At 41.2% G+C, this 20,510-nt stretch overlaps 1 protein-coding gene across 3 annotated transcripts; it reads right to left on the bottom strand.

Annotated features, from left to right (window-relative positions):
• Positions 1-1,275: 1,275 nt before the first annotated feature.
• On the bottom strand, positions 1,276-20,225 carry TMCO1 (transmembrane and coiled-coil domains 1). Of its 3 annotated transcripts, none has more exons than XM_081325917.1 (7): positions 20,070-20,225; positions 15,880-15,957; positions 11,764-11,823; positions 10,692-10,738; positions 6,741-6,808; positions 3,354-3,498; positions 1,276-1,928 (listed from the first exon to the last, which is right to left on the bottom strand). In XM_081325917.1, exons 1-7 carry the CDS (start codon positions 20,137-20,139, stop codon positions 1,830-1,832), a joined length of 567 nt encoding a protein of 188 aa, XP_081182043.1. In that variant the 5' UTR covers positions 20,140-20,225; the 3' UTR covers positions 1,276-1,829. The 3 variants fall into 3 exon arrangements, 2 of the variants coding, with proteins under 2 accessions (XP_081182043.1, XP_081182042.1); XM_081325916.1 differs by lacking the exon at positions 20,070-20,225 and adding an exon at positions 16,285-18,512; XR_014026192.1 differs by lacking the exons at positions 1,276-1,928; positions 20,070-20,225 and adding exons at positions 7,355-7,566; positions 16,285-18,570 and having other exon boundaries at positions 3,425-3,498.
• Positions 20,226-20,510: the final 285 nt, after the last annotated feature.

Below are 20,510 nucleotides of genomic sequence, written 5' to 3'. Positions count from 1 at the left end.
CTTTTTGGATGCCTTTCTCTTCTTGCATGACTAATGTGTTTCTTGCCGGCACTGATCCTGGCACTTCTGCTGAGCCCTGACAGCCCTACGGAAGGGAGGGAGGGAGGGAGATGTGAATGAGAAGGAGGGAGGGGAAAAGGAAGGAAACCCCCCCAGTAACCACAATGCTAGTGCGGCCCTCAATGAAATTGAGTTTGACACCCCTGATATAAAAGGTTGTTAAGTGAATCTGGTTTCACCATTGACTTTGCTTGTCAGAAGGTTGCAAAAGAGGATCACATGACCCTGGGACACTGTGACCGTCATAAATATGAATCAGTTGCCAAGCATCTGAATGTAAATAATGTGACCTGGGGATGGTGAAACGGTCATAAGTGATGGTCATAAGTCACTTTTTTCAGTGCCATTGTAACTTCGAACTGTCATTAAGCCAACTGTTGTAAGTTGAAGACTACCTGTACTTTTATCACTTTTTTCCTTTTTTTTTAATCCAAGTTTTTGACACCTTGCTAGGCGACTGTTGTTACTCGGATATTACCATATCCTAAAAGTGATACAATGGGTGAAAAGGTTGAAAAGCCCTGGCCTAATGGATTTGCAACTGGATAAACAATTTTACCCCAAAGATGCACATGAATAGCTCCACACTATCCTGGAGAGAAATAATGAATGGGATTTTCAGGGTCCAATACTCTTCAGTATCTTTATAAATGAGCCTAGAATAGCTTTGGACATCCACAACATTTGCAGATGACATTCACCTAAGCAGATTAGCTACAACTGTAAAGATTCACCTTTCTAGTGAACAACCAGATAAACAAGAATAAATAGTGTGATGCAGCTAGTGGAGGGATAAGCTGTATTAGCAGAGGCACTGTATCCAGATCAAAACAGGTAGTACGGTACTTGTATTATATTCAGCACTGATTGGACCACAAATTAAGATTATTGAGTCCAGTCCTAGATATCATGCTATAAAACAGACATTGGAGAAGTTGGAACGGTTTCAGAAGAGATACTAAGGTGATAATATTTCTGGAAACCAAGCTCAGTGAGGAATGGCTGACAGAGATGGGCATCTTTAGCTTTCAAAAGGGAAAATAAAGGAGATACAATAAGCATCTAGAAATATCAAAAAGGTTGCCAATTGACAAGTGAAGCATACTTATTGAAATATATCACAAAATTTCCATTTATGACCCTGCTCCACTTCTTCCTCCTTGCCACTTTCACACAGACACAGTGGAACAAAAAACAAATCAACAAAAAATAATATGCTCTGAGGAAAAAATTGTTATTTCTATAAAATTACAATAATTAATGGATATTAAGTATCTCATGCCAAATCTTCTGTCATAATTTAATAAAGCCTCCATTATCCATTAATATCAAATATTGAATGACAATGTATGATCTTTCTTGTAAATTCCTAGAGAAATCCAGTTAATGTTAGACTAAATTAACATTTGAAAAATGGCAGGGAAGACAAATTAAATAGTTTGGGATAATGGAAATTCTTCTTTGTTTATCAATAAGAGTGGAATCATGTCTTTAAAAAACTCCAACTTTATATGAATCCGCGTCCCATCTTTAAGTTCAATATGTATTCTTACAAAGTTTTCCAGATTTTAAAATCTTCATGAAAGTACCTTCGCTCCATCCTGGAACTTGAGAGCTAACCAAAGATATCTATTCAATATGGTTCAATTCATAAAACAGATGTTACTAGATATCTTGGGTACCAAAATATATTTAGAAACATTTCCATAAAATCTGAATATTTTTTAAATATTTTCATTGGCAAGAGAGATAAAGTTATTTCTCTTATTTCAGGAGAACTTCCCAGCTTGAGGTGGGGGGCCAAGGAATCCTCCAGCTTGCTTGGTGGCAGCTCGGGAAGGAGCCAGACCCAACAGCTTCTGAATATTCTGATAAAAGAGCAAAAAAGACATAAGAACTCAGTAGTGTATTTAAAATACAGCAAAGTTTTCCCTTAATAAATAGTCAAAACTATATGCAAACATTCTTAATCAACCTCAAGTAATTGATAGCTTCATTTACACTTACACATTTATGAACTGAAAAAGTAGGTGTGCTTAATCTGTACCATTCTGATTATCAAGAAATAAAAATGCAATTATTAAGTACAATTAAGTATAATTTCAGTACTTATATTCTCCTGTAAGAAATAAAGGAGATAAAAAGATTTAAATTCCAGCATACAAGTAAGCTGTTTGATTTAATAATTTCAATTCCTGGCTATTGCATCTATTCAATTTTCTTTATAGTGTTAGAGAAATGATTTGCTACTGCATTCTCCTGTTTTCCCAATTTTTCAATTTAGGAAGCACCTCAATTTAGCAATTCCTAGCTAAGTGTTACCACCTTCTAAGTCACCATTCAATTATCAAATATCTATTATATAGTATAGCGTGGTATATAGTATATCATATAATATTTATTTTTATATCTGTACTTTATATTTTGTATTTTGAAATTTTTGTTTGCTCTGATTCACTTAATACTGTTAACTACCTTGACTATTCAATTTTTCTCTGAAACACATACAAATCGAATTAGAACTTGGATTTTGCCAACTTTTGTTATCCAAGTTAGTCTGGGTAAAATGTCTTTTCAAGCAACACCCTGTTTAAGTATAAAATATAGTATCCTCAATATTTCAGAAAATAGGCTTTGCTTTTAATAAACAATTTAACAAAACCTATTTCTGAACATATTTCTAATTATCCCTAGCTTTTCAGAATTAGTGTTGGAATCCTAATGTATTATAATGGAGTTTCCTTAAGATACCAAACAAGAAAGGCAGTTACTAAAAATATAACATACAGTAGCAAAGGCACCACAAACATTCTAGGATTACATTTGATTCCTGATGGTGATGATGATGATCATAACTATCCTCCTCCTCCCAAATCAATACACTGGATGATGATGGTTTGGAATGATAATTTGAAGGTAATGGATTATAATCTACCACTCACAGACACATTGTACAAAGAGTCTAGAATCCAGAGACAATGACTGGTCCAAAGTCACCCAGCCAGCTTCTGACTTGAATCTAGGTTTCCCTATTCCTATTCCAGCACATACATACATACATCGCACATTCCGAATCCAGCACATACATACATACATAAAATGCACAAACTCACAGGCATAGACACCAAAAAATGAGAAAAATATAGACAAGTGTTCCATTTTGTTGAAATTTTAAAATGTTTACACAACATATTCATCGGTAGCAAATTACACCAGTCATTGCTTCGAATTCTCCAGTTATATACAAGTTATGGTTATTCATCTGCAAAAGTAAAACCCAAAGCAGTCCTTACCTGCCGAATAGACATAGTGCAGAGAATATAGAGAAAGATGAAGGAACAATCTGTGCAATCTTCACCCAGAAGATTACGATGAGACAAACCCTGAATGTAGGAAAGTGGTATGAATGGGAGTTTTGCAACCACTCTTCCATCAAATCTGCAAAAAGTGAAAAGGATTTGGTTATAGGGCAGTTTAAATTATTTGCAGAGTAATTTCAACACAGATAAACAATATTTTGTTTCTAGGCAATATTTTGCTGCACATTAATCAAAGAACGGAGGGATGCAGTGGCTCAGTGGGTTAGGACGCTGAGCTTGTCGATCAGAAGGTGGGCAGTTTGGCGGGTCGAATCCCGAGTGCCGTGTAACAGAGTGAGCGCCTGTTACTCGTCCCAGCTTCTGCCAACCTAGCAGTTTGAAAGCACGTAAAAATGCAAGTAGAAAAATAGGGACCACTACGGTGGGAAGGTAACAGCGTTCCGTGCGCCTTTGGCGTCTTGTCATGCCGTCCACATGACCACGGAGACGTCCTCAGACAAGCGCTGGCTCTTCGGCTTTGAAACAGAGATGAGCACCGGCCCCTAGAGTCGGAAACGACTAACACGCATGTGCAGGGGAGCCTTTACCTTTAATCAAAGAACATCACATTTAGGGCAAAACATAAAATTACAAGGACAGAATAAAGAGTAACATTTCCACCTCCATAACCTTAATTTATAAATGGATATTTTAATAAATTAAACAGGAAAATAATCCTTGAAATGAGATTTGGTAGCTGTTCTTTTACTTTGCCACATGATCACCACCACTTACTACAAACTTCTGCCAACCAGGGGCAAGATTCTTAAAGCTGTTGTGAAATAATTCTACAAATCCATCTTTTCAACAAGATCCTGACAATCCTTCCTACTCTTTTGAGTCAAGTTTCCCATAAGATATCATTTCATGGTCACATGGTGCCATTTCTGAACTGTATGGTAGATGGAGTAAATTAGTGAGATCCAACTTTGCAATACATTGAGTGCCTTGTGTGATATGAGGCCTAGCAAAACTTCCTTCTTGTGCTTTTGACCTCTGCTTAATCATTTTTAAAAATGCATTTTTTAACAATTCTAGGCAAAATAAATAGAAAGAAAAGATATAGAAATGTGAAGGAACAGAATCAGGTGGATGAACAAGAGATTTACAAATTTGTTAAAATTATAATTTTAGACAATAAACAGAAAAATGGGATTAGACAGCATCACTACCAGATGGATTCATAACTGGCTGACAAGTGCACTCAATGTATAAGTCCTTAATGGAGGAAAGTATGCAGTAGGGTATCCGAAGGCTACAACACACATGGCCAGTTATTCACAAGGCACTGGAATACGCGAGAGAATCTCATAAGATACGCCGACAAAAGGAGACCATCCCAGAGAGAATTCAAAGTTGGAGACGAATTGTTCCTCTCCACCAGGTACCTGCAATCCAGACAACCCTTGAAGAAATTGGGACCAAAATATGTTGGTTCTTTCCCCACCATCAGAGTCATCAATCTGGTGATAGTTGAATTAAAGTTGGCCAAAAACTTCAAGCACATCCATCACGTTTTCCACTGCAGCCTTCTAAAACCTGCAGTTGTTTCTCCCTTGTGCCCTGCAATGAAGCCGCCACTGGCCCCAATCCTAAACTTATGAGGTGAAGGAATACTTGACTTGTGAATCCACCAGGGCTGGCTCCAGTACCTGATCCTCTGGAAAGATTTTCCGCCCTTTGAGTCAGAGTGGGTCAATGCCCAACGTGTGATCCCCACACCTACTTCGCAAATTCTACAACCAATAACCTGATAAAACTCATTGAATCTCTAATACTCTTTTTTCTCTTTCCTTCCCTTAGGACTAGCCCTTTTTCAAGGGTGTGTGTGTGAATGTCAGAACTGCCATCTTTCTCTCTAGACCTGTTTCACTAGATGCCAGCCTTCCATAAACTACGGGGGGGGGGGGGGAGACCAGGAAACCAAAACTAAGCTTAGTACCATCCCGAGATGTTGGTTTATCATTCCAGGGTCACGTGCTTGGGAAATGGAATGTAACACTCAAGATCTAGCCCGCCTTTGCAGGGGCAGTTACCAAAGCAACTTCTTTGAATGTGACTGGACAAATGGGAAATAGCAGGGGGGTGAAAAAAGAAAGGGAAAGTTAACTGGGAAGCTTTCATGTACAAAACCTCAGTTCTGGATTTGATCTACTGTAACCACTTGGCTTTTAGTAAAATACATTTTATTATGAAATATATTTGCCACTCATCTCATATCCAACAACTCTGGGCAGCTTACAACAACAATTGCAAAAAATTATTCAGTTTTTAATGTTTTATTCTATTGATTGTACACTGCCCAGAGACTTTCTGTGAGGGAGATGGGTGATTAAAGTTTGATAAATAAATAATAATAAATAAAATGGGTATCCATGCAACTTCATCAAAAAGTACCCGACCACTCAACCCAATATAGCACAACCAACATGCTGTAAAAAGGATAAGACTGCTGTACATTAAAAACCTCTCAAAAACCATCAACAGACTAGTAAACCAATAGGCCGAGCAGTCACAGAAGAAAAAAAACCAGGAGTCATCTACAGACTAAGTATAAAGACCACAACAGCCACTACGTAGGACAAACAGGCAGAAGACACCAACTAGCAGTCAGAAGACATAATGAAAACTCTTAATTTCACAACACATGGGTAGACTTAATATAGTTTTAACTGGGAAACTATGGCCGTCATAGACCAAGCGAAGTGCAAAAAGGCTAGAGAATTTCTGGAAGCCTGGAACTCTGACAAATTGGCCATCAACAGACACATAAACATTAACAACATGTATATAGTGTGCAAAAGAGATAACCAAGAAGCCAAAAGGGGAACAAAGAGATCAAAATACCTCACCACCAGCATTCAACACCCAGATGAGCACAGATTAAAAGCAAGATTACCATCAAGCTAACAGTCAAGAAGTAAACAATATCCCAATCAAGAAACTGCTCAATTGTTAACAGTAAAAAGCCCAACCAAAAAACACCCAAGGCCACCCCCACCAATACTGACAGGGCAAGCCACTAGAACAGGGGTCTTCAAACTCGGCCCTTTTATGACTCATGGACTTCAACTCCCAGAATTCCTCAGCCAGCATGCCTGGCTGAGAAATTCTGGGAGTTGAAGTCCATGAGTCATAAAAGGGCCGAGTTTGAAGACCTCTGCACTAGAATATAAACTGAGAGTAAATCCCATTTCTTATTAGCACTGATGATGTTACCTAATGAAATGTCTGCAAGAAAACAACCACGCTCAGAAAGCACCAAGAACCCCCTCACTGTTAAAGTAATTTAAAGTCAAAACAGCATTAGTGATCACTTACATGGAATTAAACATTCCCATCAGAGCAGTGAAACAAAAACCAATGGCAAACATGGACTTCATGCGAACCTGCAATTAAAAAAATAAAAGGTGAAAACGTTACTGTTTGATAAATAAGAATCCAAAGCGGGAAAGAGAGGCCGAGGGAAGAAAGGGATTTACAAAGCAGTCTGGCAGGCCCATCCTCTTAGCCTTCTGGAAGACCATTAAAAAACCTGGCTTGTCACTAGGCAATGGGATAGAAGTGAGGGAGTCTGCAGAGAACTGTTGGGGCACCCTGGGAAGTTGATTGAGGAGTTGGTTTTTAAAGAGGCGGGGCGTTTTATGGTTTTTACAGTTTTATTGTTGTGAGTCACCCAGAGTTTTTAAGATGAGCAGCCATACAAATTGTAAGGAGCCTGCCTCCTACCAAGAAAGCAGAACCCTTGAAACCTGCATCATTTCGAAAGCAACTTTTATTGGCAGGTACAGACAGCAGAAAGCTAGGCAGGATCTGAGGGCTTCCTGCCCGAATCAGTAGGTAAAACCCGCAAAATAATAACCCCACCCCCAACTGCCCATCCGGTCGGTTCAAACAGGCCAATCCATAGGTGACATCGAACTGTGGAAACGAACCGATAAGGCGTCTCTCTCAAGGTTCTTAGGTCCTCGCTGTTTTCTCCCTCCGCACTGAGGTAAGGCAGATAGCCCCGAGGCATTCCTTTCACACCACATAGAGCAGACATGTCAAACTTGCGACGCCATGTGACGTCGTGCAACGTATCAGGAGAGTTTTGCCATTGCTGGCAATGGCGTGGGCGCGGCTTCCAGATGGCAGTTTGACACCCCTGCCGTACAGGATACATCAAAGCAGATAGAGGAAGCATTTTATGTGCACTACAAAGCCCCCTGGCCTCTCCCCTCCCACCATAGGAGAATGGCAGAACCCAAACAGTTAAAACACAGAAAATATGAGGGATTAATAGTTGGGGGTTCTGACACAAATATTTTAAAATAAAAATAAATGCTATGGTTAATGTTAAAATTATCTGGTACCAAAGAATATATCATAGCAATCAAGTATTTACATTTCATGATCATTCAGGTAGTCAAATCATTTATGGCTTTAAAAGTCAATTCCACTGCTTAAATCAGATTGTGAAACAATCTGCCATCATATAATCATATCATCCAAACTCGCATAACAGTCTTGTTACCCTATTTTGTCTAATTAAAAAGTTTAAAAAGTAATAATTTTCAGTAATTTTCAGTTTAAAAAGTAATAATCTGAAGAAGGATTATACTGTCTAGATAGCATTGAGGGTTGGTTGTTTATCAATTAATACTATTATAATGACCTATCTGGGATACTTTAAAATTACTGAATTAAGCACAGGGTTGTTTCCAGTCCTGGCCTGGGAACTGGCAATATCAAAGGCATTTGTGAACCTCAAATGTTTACTGGCTCCCGTTTTTGTTTTTGTTTTTGTTTTAAAAAATAGATTAAAAGGCAGAAAACCAAGAATAGCTAAATCTCATTAGGAACATGTTTCCAAATAAAATCTGATTATTCTACCTGGAGAGATTTGGATATTTGAATTAAGCTGAACTACTATAGCAGAAAGCCCAATGTCACAGATTTGGAGTGGCTACTGTATTTAGCACATCAACCCCAATGTCTTGTTCAGTGTAGGATCCAAAGTAAAGCACTCCAGAGATAGTTGCCTCTACTTGAGGGTATCTAGTGTAGTCCACCAGCACTCTTAACTGCCCAACTCTTCTGTTAAGAAGGTCGGTTTTCTAACATTCATTCCAAATCTGACTTTTTGTAACTTAAATCTCTTTTGCCACTTTTGTGTCCTTTGGAATGAGACAGAACAAATCCTGACCTCCTTTTAACAGTTTGATCAATGGACCAATTACCCAAGGAGGTACAGGTTATCTTCACCAGATAAGAACAGACAGCACAGGTGACTTGGAATTCTTTAATTCAGAACCTTGGCTTCCTATGCTCAACAGTTTGTGGTATTCCATGATCTCATTGGCCCTTTTTAACTCTGATTCTAAAATGATGCCTAATTTTTTCAGTGGACTGCTTTATTCCCTTGATCATTCATGGATTGTCTCTCTTCCATTCCCAAAACTATATCCAGTCTTCATATCTTCACTGTAGGTTGTGTATACTTCTAATATCTGCTCCTCAGACTTAGTAAGTCAATTATTATTCATTACTGAATCCTGTTGGGTATTCTAAGACCATACAAATAAGATTGAAACACAAAGAAATAGCTTAATCTGGCTACTTCTCACTTGTATGAGAAGCTTAATCTGGCTACTTCTCACTTGTAGCTTAATCTGGCTACTTCTCACTTGTAGCGTCCTCTCGTATGGTATTGTGGTTTGGTATGCTGGTCTGACAGCCGCGGATAGGAAAGTATTACAGAGGGTAGTGAGCACAGCACAAGATATTGTGGGCTGTTCCCTGACACCACTGGATGACATCGCCAGGGCTCGTTGCCTTGGAAGAGTGAGGAAGATTCTCAGGGATGACTCACACCCTGGATGGTATCTCTTTACTCTCCTACCATCCGGTAGGAGATATAGGAATATAGCCAGCCGTACCAACAGGCTGAAAAATAGCTTTTATCCGTGGGCTGTTAGGCTTTTAAATGGGACATAATCTTATGCAGAATTGACTTGGGAGGCCGGTGTGTGGTGTAGTTGGTTCACATAGTGTGGTGGGATGGAGGGTTTGTTGTCACTGTGTGTTGGGGGGAGAGAGCACGGGGGGAGGCTCAGCTAATCTCAATGTACACATGTTGTACTTTGACAATAAAGGTTTATTTATTTATTTATTTTAATAAATGCAGCTGTTATTTTTATTCAAAAACTGCTCAATTTGAAAATCAACTTGTCTTTAGAATTTGAAGATTAGATTGAATTTGAGTAAAGAAATATTGAAGAATGTATTAAGAATATTGGTTTTTTAGAATGTTGATCTCAATTTTGTAAAGTTATAGTTATAGGTTGTTAAAAAGGTGCACTGGAAAAACCTGAAAGTATGCATGCTCAATATTCCATCAAGATATGAGACGTTTCTACATTAGTTATGAAGACACAAAAGTCTTGTCATTGTTTTTGACAAATTTCTGGTACTCCCTATGGTCCAAGAATGATCACAAAGAACATCTTGACCAGATGGACAAGCACCAGATTTTGCTGAATGATTATATGATCTATAATATAACCCAGCAATCAAGCTAATTAAACTAAGGTAACCCAGCAATCAAGCTGAAGTAATCTGGGATTACTTACACAAGAGAGAAGTCTGAACCCACATCTTGTACAGGTAGTCCTTGACTTACAAGCACAACTGAGCCCAAAATTTATGTTCTTAAGTGAAACATTTTTTAAGTGAGCTTTGCCCCATTTTACTACTTTTCTTCCTACAGTTGTTAAGTGAATCACTGCAATTGTTAAGTTAGTAACATGACTGTTAAGTGAATCTGGCTACCCCATTGATTTTGCTTGTCAGAAGGTCACAAATGGGGATCACATGACCCCGGGATATTGCAACCATCATAAATATGAGTCAGCTGACAAGCATCTAAATTTTGATCATGTGACCATGGGGATGTTGCAATAGTCCTAAGTGTGAAGAATGGTCACAAGTCCATTTTTCCAGTGCCATTGTAACTTTGAATGGTCACTAAATGAACTGCTGTAAGTCGAGGACTACCTGTAGGTTCATCTCAAAGAAGCTCTCAAGAGGATTTCCCATGCCTATTTGGCACCTGGCTAATACAAAAATGGGGTCTGATATATATGAGATGTGAAATGCTTATGTTGCTAAATTAAAGCTCTCAAAATCTACCAATGGTGGTCTGGTGTGGTGCTCACTAAGTCTGGTGCGGTCTTAGATAAATAACTCATAATTCTATAGAAGAGGACCAGCCTCTTTTGTAACACTCACCATTGACAGATCTCTATTGTTGTTCTTCAGCTTCTCTTCTTGCCTCTCTGAAAAACATTAAAAAGGTTAGACCAGTTTACAAAATCAGAAACCTACCTCCAATAAGCCAAGTATCATCTTCTAAAACATTTTATGGTAAAACAAAGAGGTATATTGGTAAGTCTGAAGATTCAGATCAACCACCCATGTCCTAAAAGCATACATAATACAATGGAGCCCCCTTTTCTTCAAAACTTCATAGGCACTGATAAACACTGTGTTGTGAGGAAAGGCACTGATAAACACTGTGTTGTGAGGAAAGGCACTGATAAACACTGTGTTGTGAGGAAACCTCCAACTGGAAATGGAAGGTCACAACTATTTATGTACAAACTGAACTTCATGACTGCATTTCCAGAATTAAGAACCGTTTCACTGCTTGCTCAGTTTTAAAACAGGGAAAAACATAAAAAATATGGATAGGCAGCTCATGGTCTGTATGCGTCTCCTGGTAGCCTCTGCTACTGTCCTATTTAGATACACTTACTGCCCACTCCTGATATCCTGCCAATTGGTAGTTTGGCAAGCTGTAATCAGCCAAATAATCACAACCAGCGTGCCTTCCACTGAGGATCTGTATACTGCACAAACTAGAAAGAAGGCTGAGAAAATATCCACAGACCCCTCACATCCTGGACATAAACTGTTTCAACTTCTCCCCTCAGGATGCTGCTCTAGAGCATCGCATGCCAAAACAATTAGACATAGTCGTGTGTCCCCACCCCAGTGCCATCACTCTGCTTAACACTTAGTTCCCACAGCACTGTCTCATTTCTCATCTTTTTTCCTCTTCTCATTTTTCATACTATCTTCTATTGGCTTCTTATGATTTATCAATTGTTGTTTGTAACTTATGGCTAATGATTGCAACTATGTTACTGACCTATGACTTCATATGTACATATATGTTCATAGGTACAGTGAGCTTATGCACCCGAGACAAATTCCTTGTGTGTCCGATCACACTTGGTCAATAAAGAATTCTCCTCTCCTCTCCTCGGTAGCACACACAAGCTTCACCACTTGACATTACCTATTTTCTTTTTCTGCTGTCGGCCAGCTGATTCTGTTATTGTTTCCTTCTTTTTTTCCACTATAGGGATTAGACAACACAGTCAGTTATTTTCATAAACAATTCCTCCTTAGAAAGCCACCTTTCTTCTCATTGCTTTGCACCCACACCAAAAATCTAAAGAAATTATGAGTAGTTTATGGGAGTGTATAAGTGGAAATCTGTGAATAAATGTGCGCCTCATCTACCTGTGCAATTCATAGAGGGTAACAGGAAGACCAATTTCCCCCACCCAGAAAAGCTTTCCAGTCTTCTAATTATAGCAGAAAATGAAAGACTGAAAAAATAACATAACATAACATAACATAAAAAATAACATAACATAAAAATAACTAGCTGGTCTGGCCTGATGGGGGACATTAGGGTTTTTTAATGGGTTTTTTATTGTTATTGTATTTTTAATTGGGCACTTGTTTAATTCCTTTTTAATTTTTGTATTTGCTATTTATATATGCCCTGTTCACCGCCCTGAGTCCTTCGGGAGAAGGGCGGTATACAAATTTAATAAAAGTAAAGTAAAAAAGTAAAGTAACATGCTAAGGGAATGCTTGCTTTGCCAAAATCAGTTTATCTTGCAACAAATTATATTTTGCAAGCACAACTGGTCTTGTTGAGGGAAGGAGATGAAACTTGCTCAGAATATTCTCTTCTATTGGACGTTTGCTCATTTTTAGGGAAATAAATGTGCAGGTTCAGAATCAGGCTTCCTGTGTATTTTATGGGTTTTATAAAAACATCCCTTTTTTAAAAAAAATAATTGCATTGTAAGGTCCTGCCTCAGCTGTCTACTCAGGAAAGCATGACTCTTGAAACAAGCGTTATTTCAAAAGGATCTTTTACTGAACGAAAATGTTTGCAGAGAAGCCAGGCAGAATCTGCATTTTCTGCACAAATTTCCCATTGTTCAAACCCCACCCCAAAACCCCAGTCCATCAGGAGATGGCATGATGGTGTTATGGGAACTCCAAGATGAGAAGACAAGTTATCTTCTTGGCGCCTGACCTTGGTAACAAGCTGAAACTGGCCGGAAAGGAGTCCATCCAGAGGGCCCTGATGGCCCATTTCCCCTCCCTATTCCCCATATCGACCGAAAGCAACAAATTCTTCAAACCTCAAATAGCCATCCCCCTCTCCTCTGAATGGCAGCATTCCGACAGGGACCTGATATACATATATGCATTTACAGTTGCCATTTCTGTGTGGATTAAGCCTGTTCAATTTCATATCACAGAAAATTGTGAGAAAGAAGAATCTTTACTGATTTGGGAGAAAATTAACTAATCTTCCAATTGTTTTTAATATGACTGCAGGCTTCATAAATATATATATATATAAAACTATCAAATTACAGATGGACAGGTCTTGGGAGTTACCATTCATTTTGAGTTAAGGGATGGGTTGGGAGAAGACAAAATTATTCCCGAGAGCTCAAAATACATCCAAACTGTCATTCTAATGTTCACCTTGCTTATAGAAGTTTCTTTTCTACTTCATTTTAGATCAAAGAGTGCCAGTTAACTTGCAAATTTTTGCATAAACTCATTTGTAAGATGTACAAATCCAGAATATACATAAAATTGCAGAGTTTATATGCCAGCTAGCTAGCTTTGGTAGCTATTATTTTATTTACCATTCCTTTGCAACATATATCTCACTTGGGGAGCACTGCCTGCTGGGGTTATTGTATATAGATCACAAACCAACCACAAAGATCATTTTTGTATAATTGAATCATCCCCCAAAAGTGGATTTAGAATTCTTAGTCTTTTATTATCATCTTTTATTATCATGAGTCCTTCGGGAGAAGGGCGGTATACAAATAAAATTAATAATAATAATAATAATCTATGTCAGGGGTGTCAAACTGCCAGCCTACGGGCTGGTTTCATCATACCAAAGCCGTGCCCACCCCATTGCAGGCAATGCAAAAATAGTTGCGATATGTCGTGACACGTCACGTGACGTGGCAAGTTTGACACCCGTGATCTATGTAATCAATCCTGTGATGTATTATTTTTAACTGGAAACATCCATTCTACTTTGCACTATACTTTCTCAATTAATTATAACTCTTCTTCATATTACTTAATATTACCAGTGGCAGTTGAGGATGAAAAGGATTCCAGCGTTGCCAAACTTAAATTGTAAATTATACCAACAATATCTTCAGTATTTATTGGAGTGAATTTATAATGCCATAAATTGGTTTTACCTCGTTCTGTAGGATAAAATATTTCATGCTGCTATTGATTTATTCTGTTATTAAATTTTAAAATTATATCTATTATTCTCTTGAGCTAAAAAAAATACAGTAGTCGCTAGACCACAGGTCGGCAACCTGCGGCTCCGGAGCCGCATGCGGCTCTTTGAGCCGTCTCTTGCGGCTCCCAGCCGCCCGGTGCGCGCGCACCTCTTCCAACGGGCAGTGGTTCGCGCGCACCTCTCCAAATGGAGAGTGGCACCGCCCGTTTGGAGAGGTGCACGCGCACCTCCCCGAATGGGCGGAGGTGCGCGCGCACCTCCCCAAACCTTTGGAGAGGTGCGCGCGTACCTCCGCGCGAATGGGCAGCGGTGCCGCTCTTTGAGGAAGCTGCCGTGGCCCGTCTGTGAAGCTGCCGAAAGCGGCAGCTTAGCAGACGGGCCGCGGCAGCTTCCTCAAAGAGCGGCGCCCCTGCCCATTCCGAGAGGTGCGCGCGCACCTCTCCAAAGGTTTGGGGAGGTGCGCGCGCACCTCCGCGCGAATGGGCAGCGGTGCCGCTCTTTCAGGAAGCTGCCGTGGCCCGTCTGTGAAGCTGCCGAAAGCGGCAGCTTAGCAGACGGGCCGCGGCAGCTTCCTCAAAGAGCGGCGCCCCTGCCCATTCCGAGAGGTGCGCGCGCACCTCTCCGAATGACCGGAGGTGCGCGCGTACCTCCGCACGAACGGGCAGCGGTGCCGCTCTTTGAGGAAGCTGCCGCTTTCGGCAGCTTCCTCAAAGAGCGGCGCCGCTGCCCCTTCGCACGGAGGTACGCGCGCACCTCCCCAAAGGTTTGGGGAGGTGCGCGCGCAACTCCGGTCGTTCGGAGAGGTGCGCGCGCACCTCTCGGAATGGGCAGGGGCGCCTCTCTTTTTGAGGAAGCTGCCACGGCCCGTCTGCGAAGCTGCCGAAAGCGGCAGCTTAGCAGACGGGCCGCGGCAGCTTCCTCAAAGAGCGGCACCGCTGCCCATTCGCGCGGAGGTACGCGCGCACCTCCGGTCGTTCGGAGAGGTGCGCGCGCACCTCTCGGAATGGGCAGGGGCGCCGCTCTTTGAGGAAGCTGCCACGGCCCGTCTGCAAAGCTGCCGAAAGCGGCAGCTTTGCAGACGGGCCGTCGCCGTCGGGCAACCGGGAACCGGTTCCATCTCATTTTTAAAAAAATGGCAGCCGCGTGCGTCCGCGCATGCGCAAAAAACCTTTTTGCGCATGCGCGTGCATGGACACACGCACGCGGCTCCCTCTTTTTTTAATTTGTGATGGAACCGGTTCCCAGTGGCTCTTTTTCTTTTTTAGGTTGCCGACCCCTGCGCTAGACTGATTTACTATATAAAAATATAGCTACTGTATGCACTGAAGTGAGCTACAGCTCATAAAAGCTTAAGCCTTTGAATAAAAATTGCTAGTCAGAAAAGGTGCTGCTAAGCTCCTTCAGAGTCACATTCCTCCTACAATGTCTCCATTCACAGAGGCATTCTGCTTTAATACATAACTCACAAATCAAGATCCTTTTCAAGAAACACTTATTAGTCCCACATGAAACTATTACAGTATAATTACTATAATACTATAGTATTGTACAGTGCTTTTTTTGTAAAATAAAAAGGTGGTGGAACTCACACACGTCATACAACCTGCCTTGCCTACCCTACAAGGTTCCATCCAAAAAAGGTGCCGGAACTCCGTTCTGAGCGTTCTATGAGAAAAAAAGCCCTGGTATTGTAGTATTACAATAAAGATCATAAAAATTGATTTGATTTGAACTAATATAGGAAGCATATCTCAAATTCTTAGTATTTGAGTTATGATAAGACCAAATTTAGCATTTATTTGTAAACATACTCACATTTTTTACTCTGTTTCTCCACTTCCGCTTTCAGTCTTTTATACTTATCTGTTCTATACACCAGAACCCATGTTATGCCTGAAATAAACATAAGACAGAAAAAGATGTACAACAACTGGGCAGGAACACAAAAATCTTCAGACCAGTGGGTTCTATCACTGGGGCAGAATATCTAAGGCTTTTTTTTGCATTTTGATTAATTGGGGTTTGCCCATTTCACCACTTAAAAAATTCAAAGTCTGCTCTCATGATTTTAAACTCAACTGCGTGCCTCTTTTACTATTGCACTGCAGCTAGCATTCTGCAATGCAAAGCCTGATGTGGCCCTTGAACCAACGTTAGTTATTCATATTTGGCATAACAAGTAATAAGAACCTTAATTATATAGTGAGAAGAAAATCTTACTGATTAATGTTTTATGGTTAATGTCAAGGTTCCGACTGACAAACCCAACCAAGCGAACACCTTCCAGACATTCTGATCTCCTACGGCTGCTGTGGGTCCCATTCTGTTGGGGCTGAGGTAAAGTCTTTGAAACAGCTGCTGCGGGCTGGTTGGATCCACCTCTGGGAAGCAGTTCTAGTCTCCTTGCTGGCTCTCTCCCTTGCAGTTCCAGGCTGACGAACCTCTCCCTCAGCTGCTGAACTGATGGGTTGCAGCAGGCCATCAGAAACCTCCACTGCACCGAGTCTTCCCACTCAGTGGCTCACTTCTCTTTCCACCTCGGGACTTGGGTGGGCTCCACCCCAGGGGAGAGTAGTGGGAGCTTGGCTTCAGCCACCTTTGGCATCATAACCTTCCATATCTCCTCTCCCGTCTAGCATTGGCTCCCTGTCACCGCAACCCCATCTCGCATTGCCAGTGGCTCCTTTTGGCAGGTCACCATCACATGAGCTCCATTTGGCCCGTGGCTTGGCTGTTCTTCGCCGGACCCATCCTGGCCATCTTCCCCCAAGTCTTCACAGCTCTTCCAGAAGCTACCAGACAGGCTTGCAGGGACTCAGGACCCCTTGAAGAAATTCTTCTTAAAGGAGAGCTGGTTTAATGTCAAACCCAACCAAGCAAACACTTGTGAGACATTCCGATCTCTTAATATAAAACTTTATTGCGTACATTACTTTGGCACTAATGAAAGCAAAACCAGCTCTGGCAAGACTCCTCCCAAACCCATATAGTAAAAGCATTGAATCCTCCCTCTGGATGAAGTCACGTTGCCCAATCAAGTGGAAAAATATTGTTATGAGAAAGCATCTCTAGGTTTGGCCAGACACCTGGGGTAATGTCCTTGAGTCTCACAATCTGGCTTTGTAATCTTTGAAGTCTGCATTCCAAACCTCCCCCCTCCCCCCAAGTTTGTTAGCAAGCTGAGAAGCAATATTTGACGCATGCTTCGAAACTTGACAGTTCCATGAAATTAATTTTCCTACCGGTATTATTATAACACAATAATTTTAAATTGACAATACAAGAAAATGAGGAAGAAGCAAATGCAGCTTCTCTGGTGATGCTCAAGTAGGTAGTTTTTATCTATATTAGAATATTTGCAGTCCATCTCACTACTTCAAAGCAGATCCTGAATATTCAAGATAGCATTTGGAATGGTTTATGAAAGCATCTGTTGATTCTCTGCCCTGACTTTAAAAATAAAGATATTATTTTGGTGCTATTTTGAACCTGTGTAAGATAAACAACTTTTCTAGTGCATTCTTTTTAAGATTATAAAAAAATAAAGGAAGCACTGATAGATCAGACCATTATTTCACACAGTAGCCAGCAAAGCTTTCCAAGATGGTCCACTAGCTATTAAAGTGAGGCCATCAATAAAAGGATGCCATCACTCTGGTTGAGATTATCTAGTTACCACTGCTGTAAAACCATGAGAAACAACCAAGCACTTTTCTGTGCCTAACTACAGTTTTAGGTAGAAGCCTATTACCCCTACCATTAAGCAGAATTGCTGAATGGAGAAGAAAAGGTTTGATTCACTTCATAAGTATGAAGTTAATTATTTGTTGTAATCTTGATTTAGCTTTCCCCTACAAATTAATACTTAACCATAAATTAATAATAATGTCTCTTCCAGAATATTCAATTCCATTCTATCTCTCATTCATCTTGACAGAGATGTGCTTGGAGATGTGCTGGGGAATTCAGGGAAAAATACTGGGTTATTGTTGCTATCCAACAATGGGTACATAATACAGCTGATTCTCATTATTCATGGATTTGCCTATCAGCTACAATGTATTTGTAACTACAAAATCAATACTCATGGTTCTTTATAGTCTCTGTCTGTCTCTGTCTCCCCCCTCCCCCCATGGCAGCTGCTGGATCTCATCTTCCTGCCTAATTGGCAGGACTCCTGCAAAGCCTCTCAGCTGGCCCAATTTGCACCCCAACTCTGCTACAAACAAAACATGTTTAAATATGGTGTGATGCCATGCAGAAATAAGTATTTTAGACTCATCTTGGACGACTCTTCTGAGGCTTATTTTCTGCAAAATCCACAATGCTGACTTATTTCTTACAATATCAGCTATTGGTGTAATTGGCATGCCAAGCTTAATAGTGTGTTGGTGTAAAGATTTGGGCTGGATGTGATTCAATGATTTTGACTACTGAGCACAAAATTAAGACGTGCGTTTTAAAGTTTATCATGGAATTTACAAAAATACATTTAATTCTGTACTTTTAATTTAATTTTAATTTAATAATTTGATTTCTATACCGCCCTTCTCCCGAAGGACTCAGGGCGGTGAACAGGGCAATACACAATAAAAGTCGAATACAAAAATTAAAAAGCCATTAAACATCATGCCCATAAAATCAATACATATTAAAGTTAAAACTAGTTTTAAAAACCCAACCCCATCCCGTCAGACCAGGCCAGCTTGTTCGAAAAAGAATGTTTTGAGATCGCGCCGGAAGGAGCCAAGGTCGGGGGCCATCCGGAGCTCAACCAGTAAGCGGTTCCAAAGGTCTGGCGCGCCCACAGAGAACGCTCTCCCCCTGGGGGTCACCAATCGGCATTCTTTGATCGGCGGCACCCTGAGGAGGCCCTCTCTGTGGGAGCGCACTGGACAGAGGGAAGTTGACGCCGGCCGTATGCGCATAAATGTGGATACTTCCATTGTGACAGTTTTGACTGAACAGAATTATATTTCTAGCTTTTTTTTTTAGCTCCAAGCAATGGATCAAGGAATTCAAATATGACTATTTTTATCATCCCTGGCAAAATAAGCCAGCCAAGGTCTGAGGTGGATGGAAGAGGGATTTCTTAGGATCTTTCTTAGGATCTTGCGGAAGAACAGGGTAGAACAACAGCTAATGACCCTCTTTTACCGGTCTACCATAAAGAGCGTCCTCTCGTATGGTATTGTGGTTTGGTATGCTGGTCTGACAGCCGCGGATAGGAAAGTATTACAGAGGGTAGTGAGCACAGCACAAGACATTGTGGACTGTTCCCTGACACCACTGGATGACATCGCTAGGGCTCGTTGCCTTGGAAGAGTGAGGAAGATTCTCAGGGATGACTCACACCCTGGACGGTATCTCTTTACTCTCCTACCATCCGGTAGGAGATACAGGAATATAGCCAGCCGTACCAACAGGCTGAAAAATAGCTTTTATCCGTGGGCTGTTAGGCTTTTAAATGGGACATAATCTTATGCAGAATTGACTTGGGAGGCCGGTGTGTGGTGTAGTTGGTTCACATAGTGTGGTGGGATGGAGGGTTTGTTGTCACTGTGTGTTGGGGGGAGAGAGCACAGGGGGAGGCTCAGCTAATCTCAATGTACACATGTTGTACTTTGACAACAAAGGTTTATTTATTTATTTATTTATTTCAGGTGGCCACCTCTTTCTGAATCACCTGAGAAGTCATCCAGCACCTTCCCGATTCCCTCCCCTCTTCCGCTGCCCTTTCGGCTGCAATGCAAGCATCCACTTCCACTCTCTCGACGTAAAAGAACTCGGAGCCCCTACACTTATCCCGCCAGCTTCTGGTCAGAAGTCCAAAATCCACTCTGGCATGATCATGGAATGTCAGCAACAATACCGCTTGAATTTGTACGAAGTTGCAACAAATGCAATTAAAGCTGGCCAAAGGAAGAAGACCCCGAACTGTAGCCACCATCCTGTTCTCCGCCCTTCTCCCTCGGCGAATTCTACCCTCCCTTTCCCCCACTCACCCTCCGCTAACAAAGCGGTGCAGACCGAAATGAAGACAATAAGGATAGTATCAGCGAACATAGTACTCATCTCGCAGATTTAGCAGCAACCGTTCCTTTCCAGAAACTAGGCCCAAACGGGAACGAGAGAATGTCGATATTTACGTTCTAGAGTGCGTAACTTCCGAGTTGAGCGGAACTCCCTGCAGGACCGTGCGCATGTCTACCTATTTGAGTTGCATCGGCACGGCGGGCGCAGTAGATTCGGGGTTCGGCTGCTCCCAGGAGCAACAAGAGGAGGAGCTGTTTACAAAAGTGGGGGGAGGGGAGGTGTGTGCAAGCGTGGAGCCTGGGCATCAGCGTACCAAGAGTGGAAAGGTTGAGGAGCCTATTCTATTAAGGGGATGGGTGTTGGAGGTTGCAAGCCGCACGTTATACTGCACTAGTGAAGCCACACTTGAA

This window comes from Vipera berus, assembly GCF_964194415.1.
Source record: "Vipera berus genome assembly, chromosome: 3".
NCBI lineage: Eukaryota > Metazoa > Chordata > Lepidosauria > Squamata > Viperidae > Vipera > Vipera berus.
The sequence above is the reverse complement of the archived record's forward strand: the minus strand, read 5'-3'. Positions and strand labels throughout refer to the sequence as shown.

Coding starts and splice junctions, on each gene's coding strand:
- TMCO1 (XM_081325916.1), bottom strand. CDS start 16,546: ATGGCCTGCTGCAACCCATCAGTTCAGCAGCTGAGGGAGAGGTTCGTC. Junction 10,739..11,763: donor ACAGCAGAAAAAGAAAATAG/GTAATGTCAAGT, acceptor AATGTTTTTCAG/AGAGGCAAGAAGAGAAGCTG. Junction 3,499..6,740: donor ATGGGAATGTTTAATTCCAT/GTAAGTGATCAC, acceptor CACTTTTTGCAG/ATTTGATGGAAGAGTGGTTG.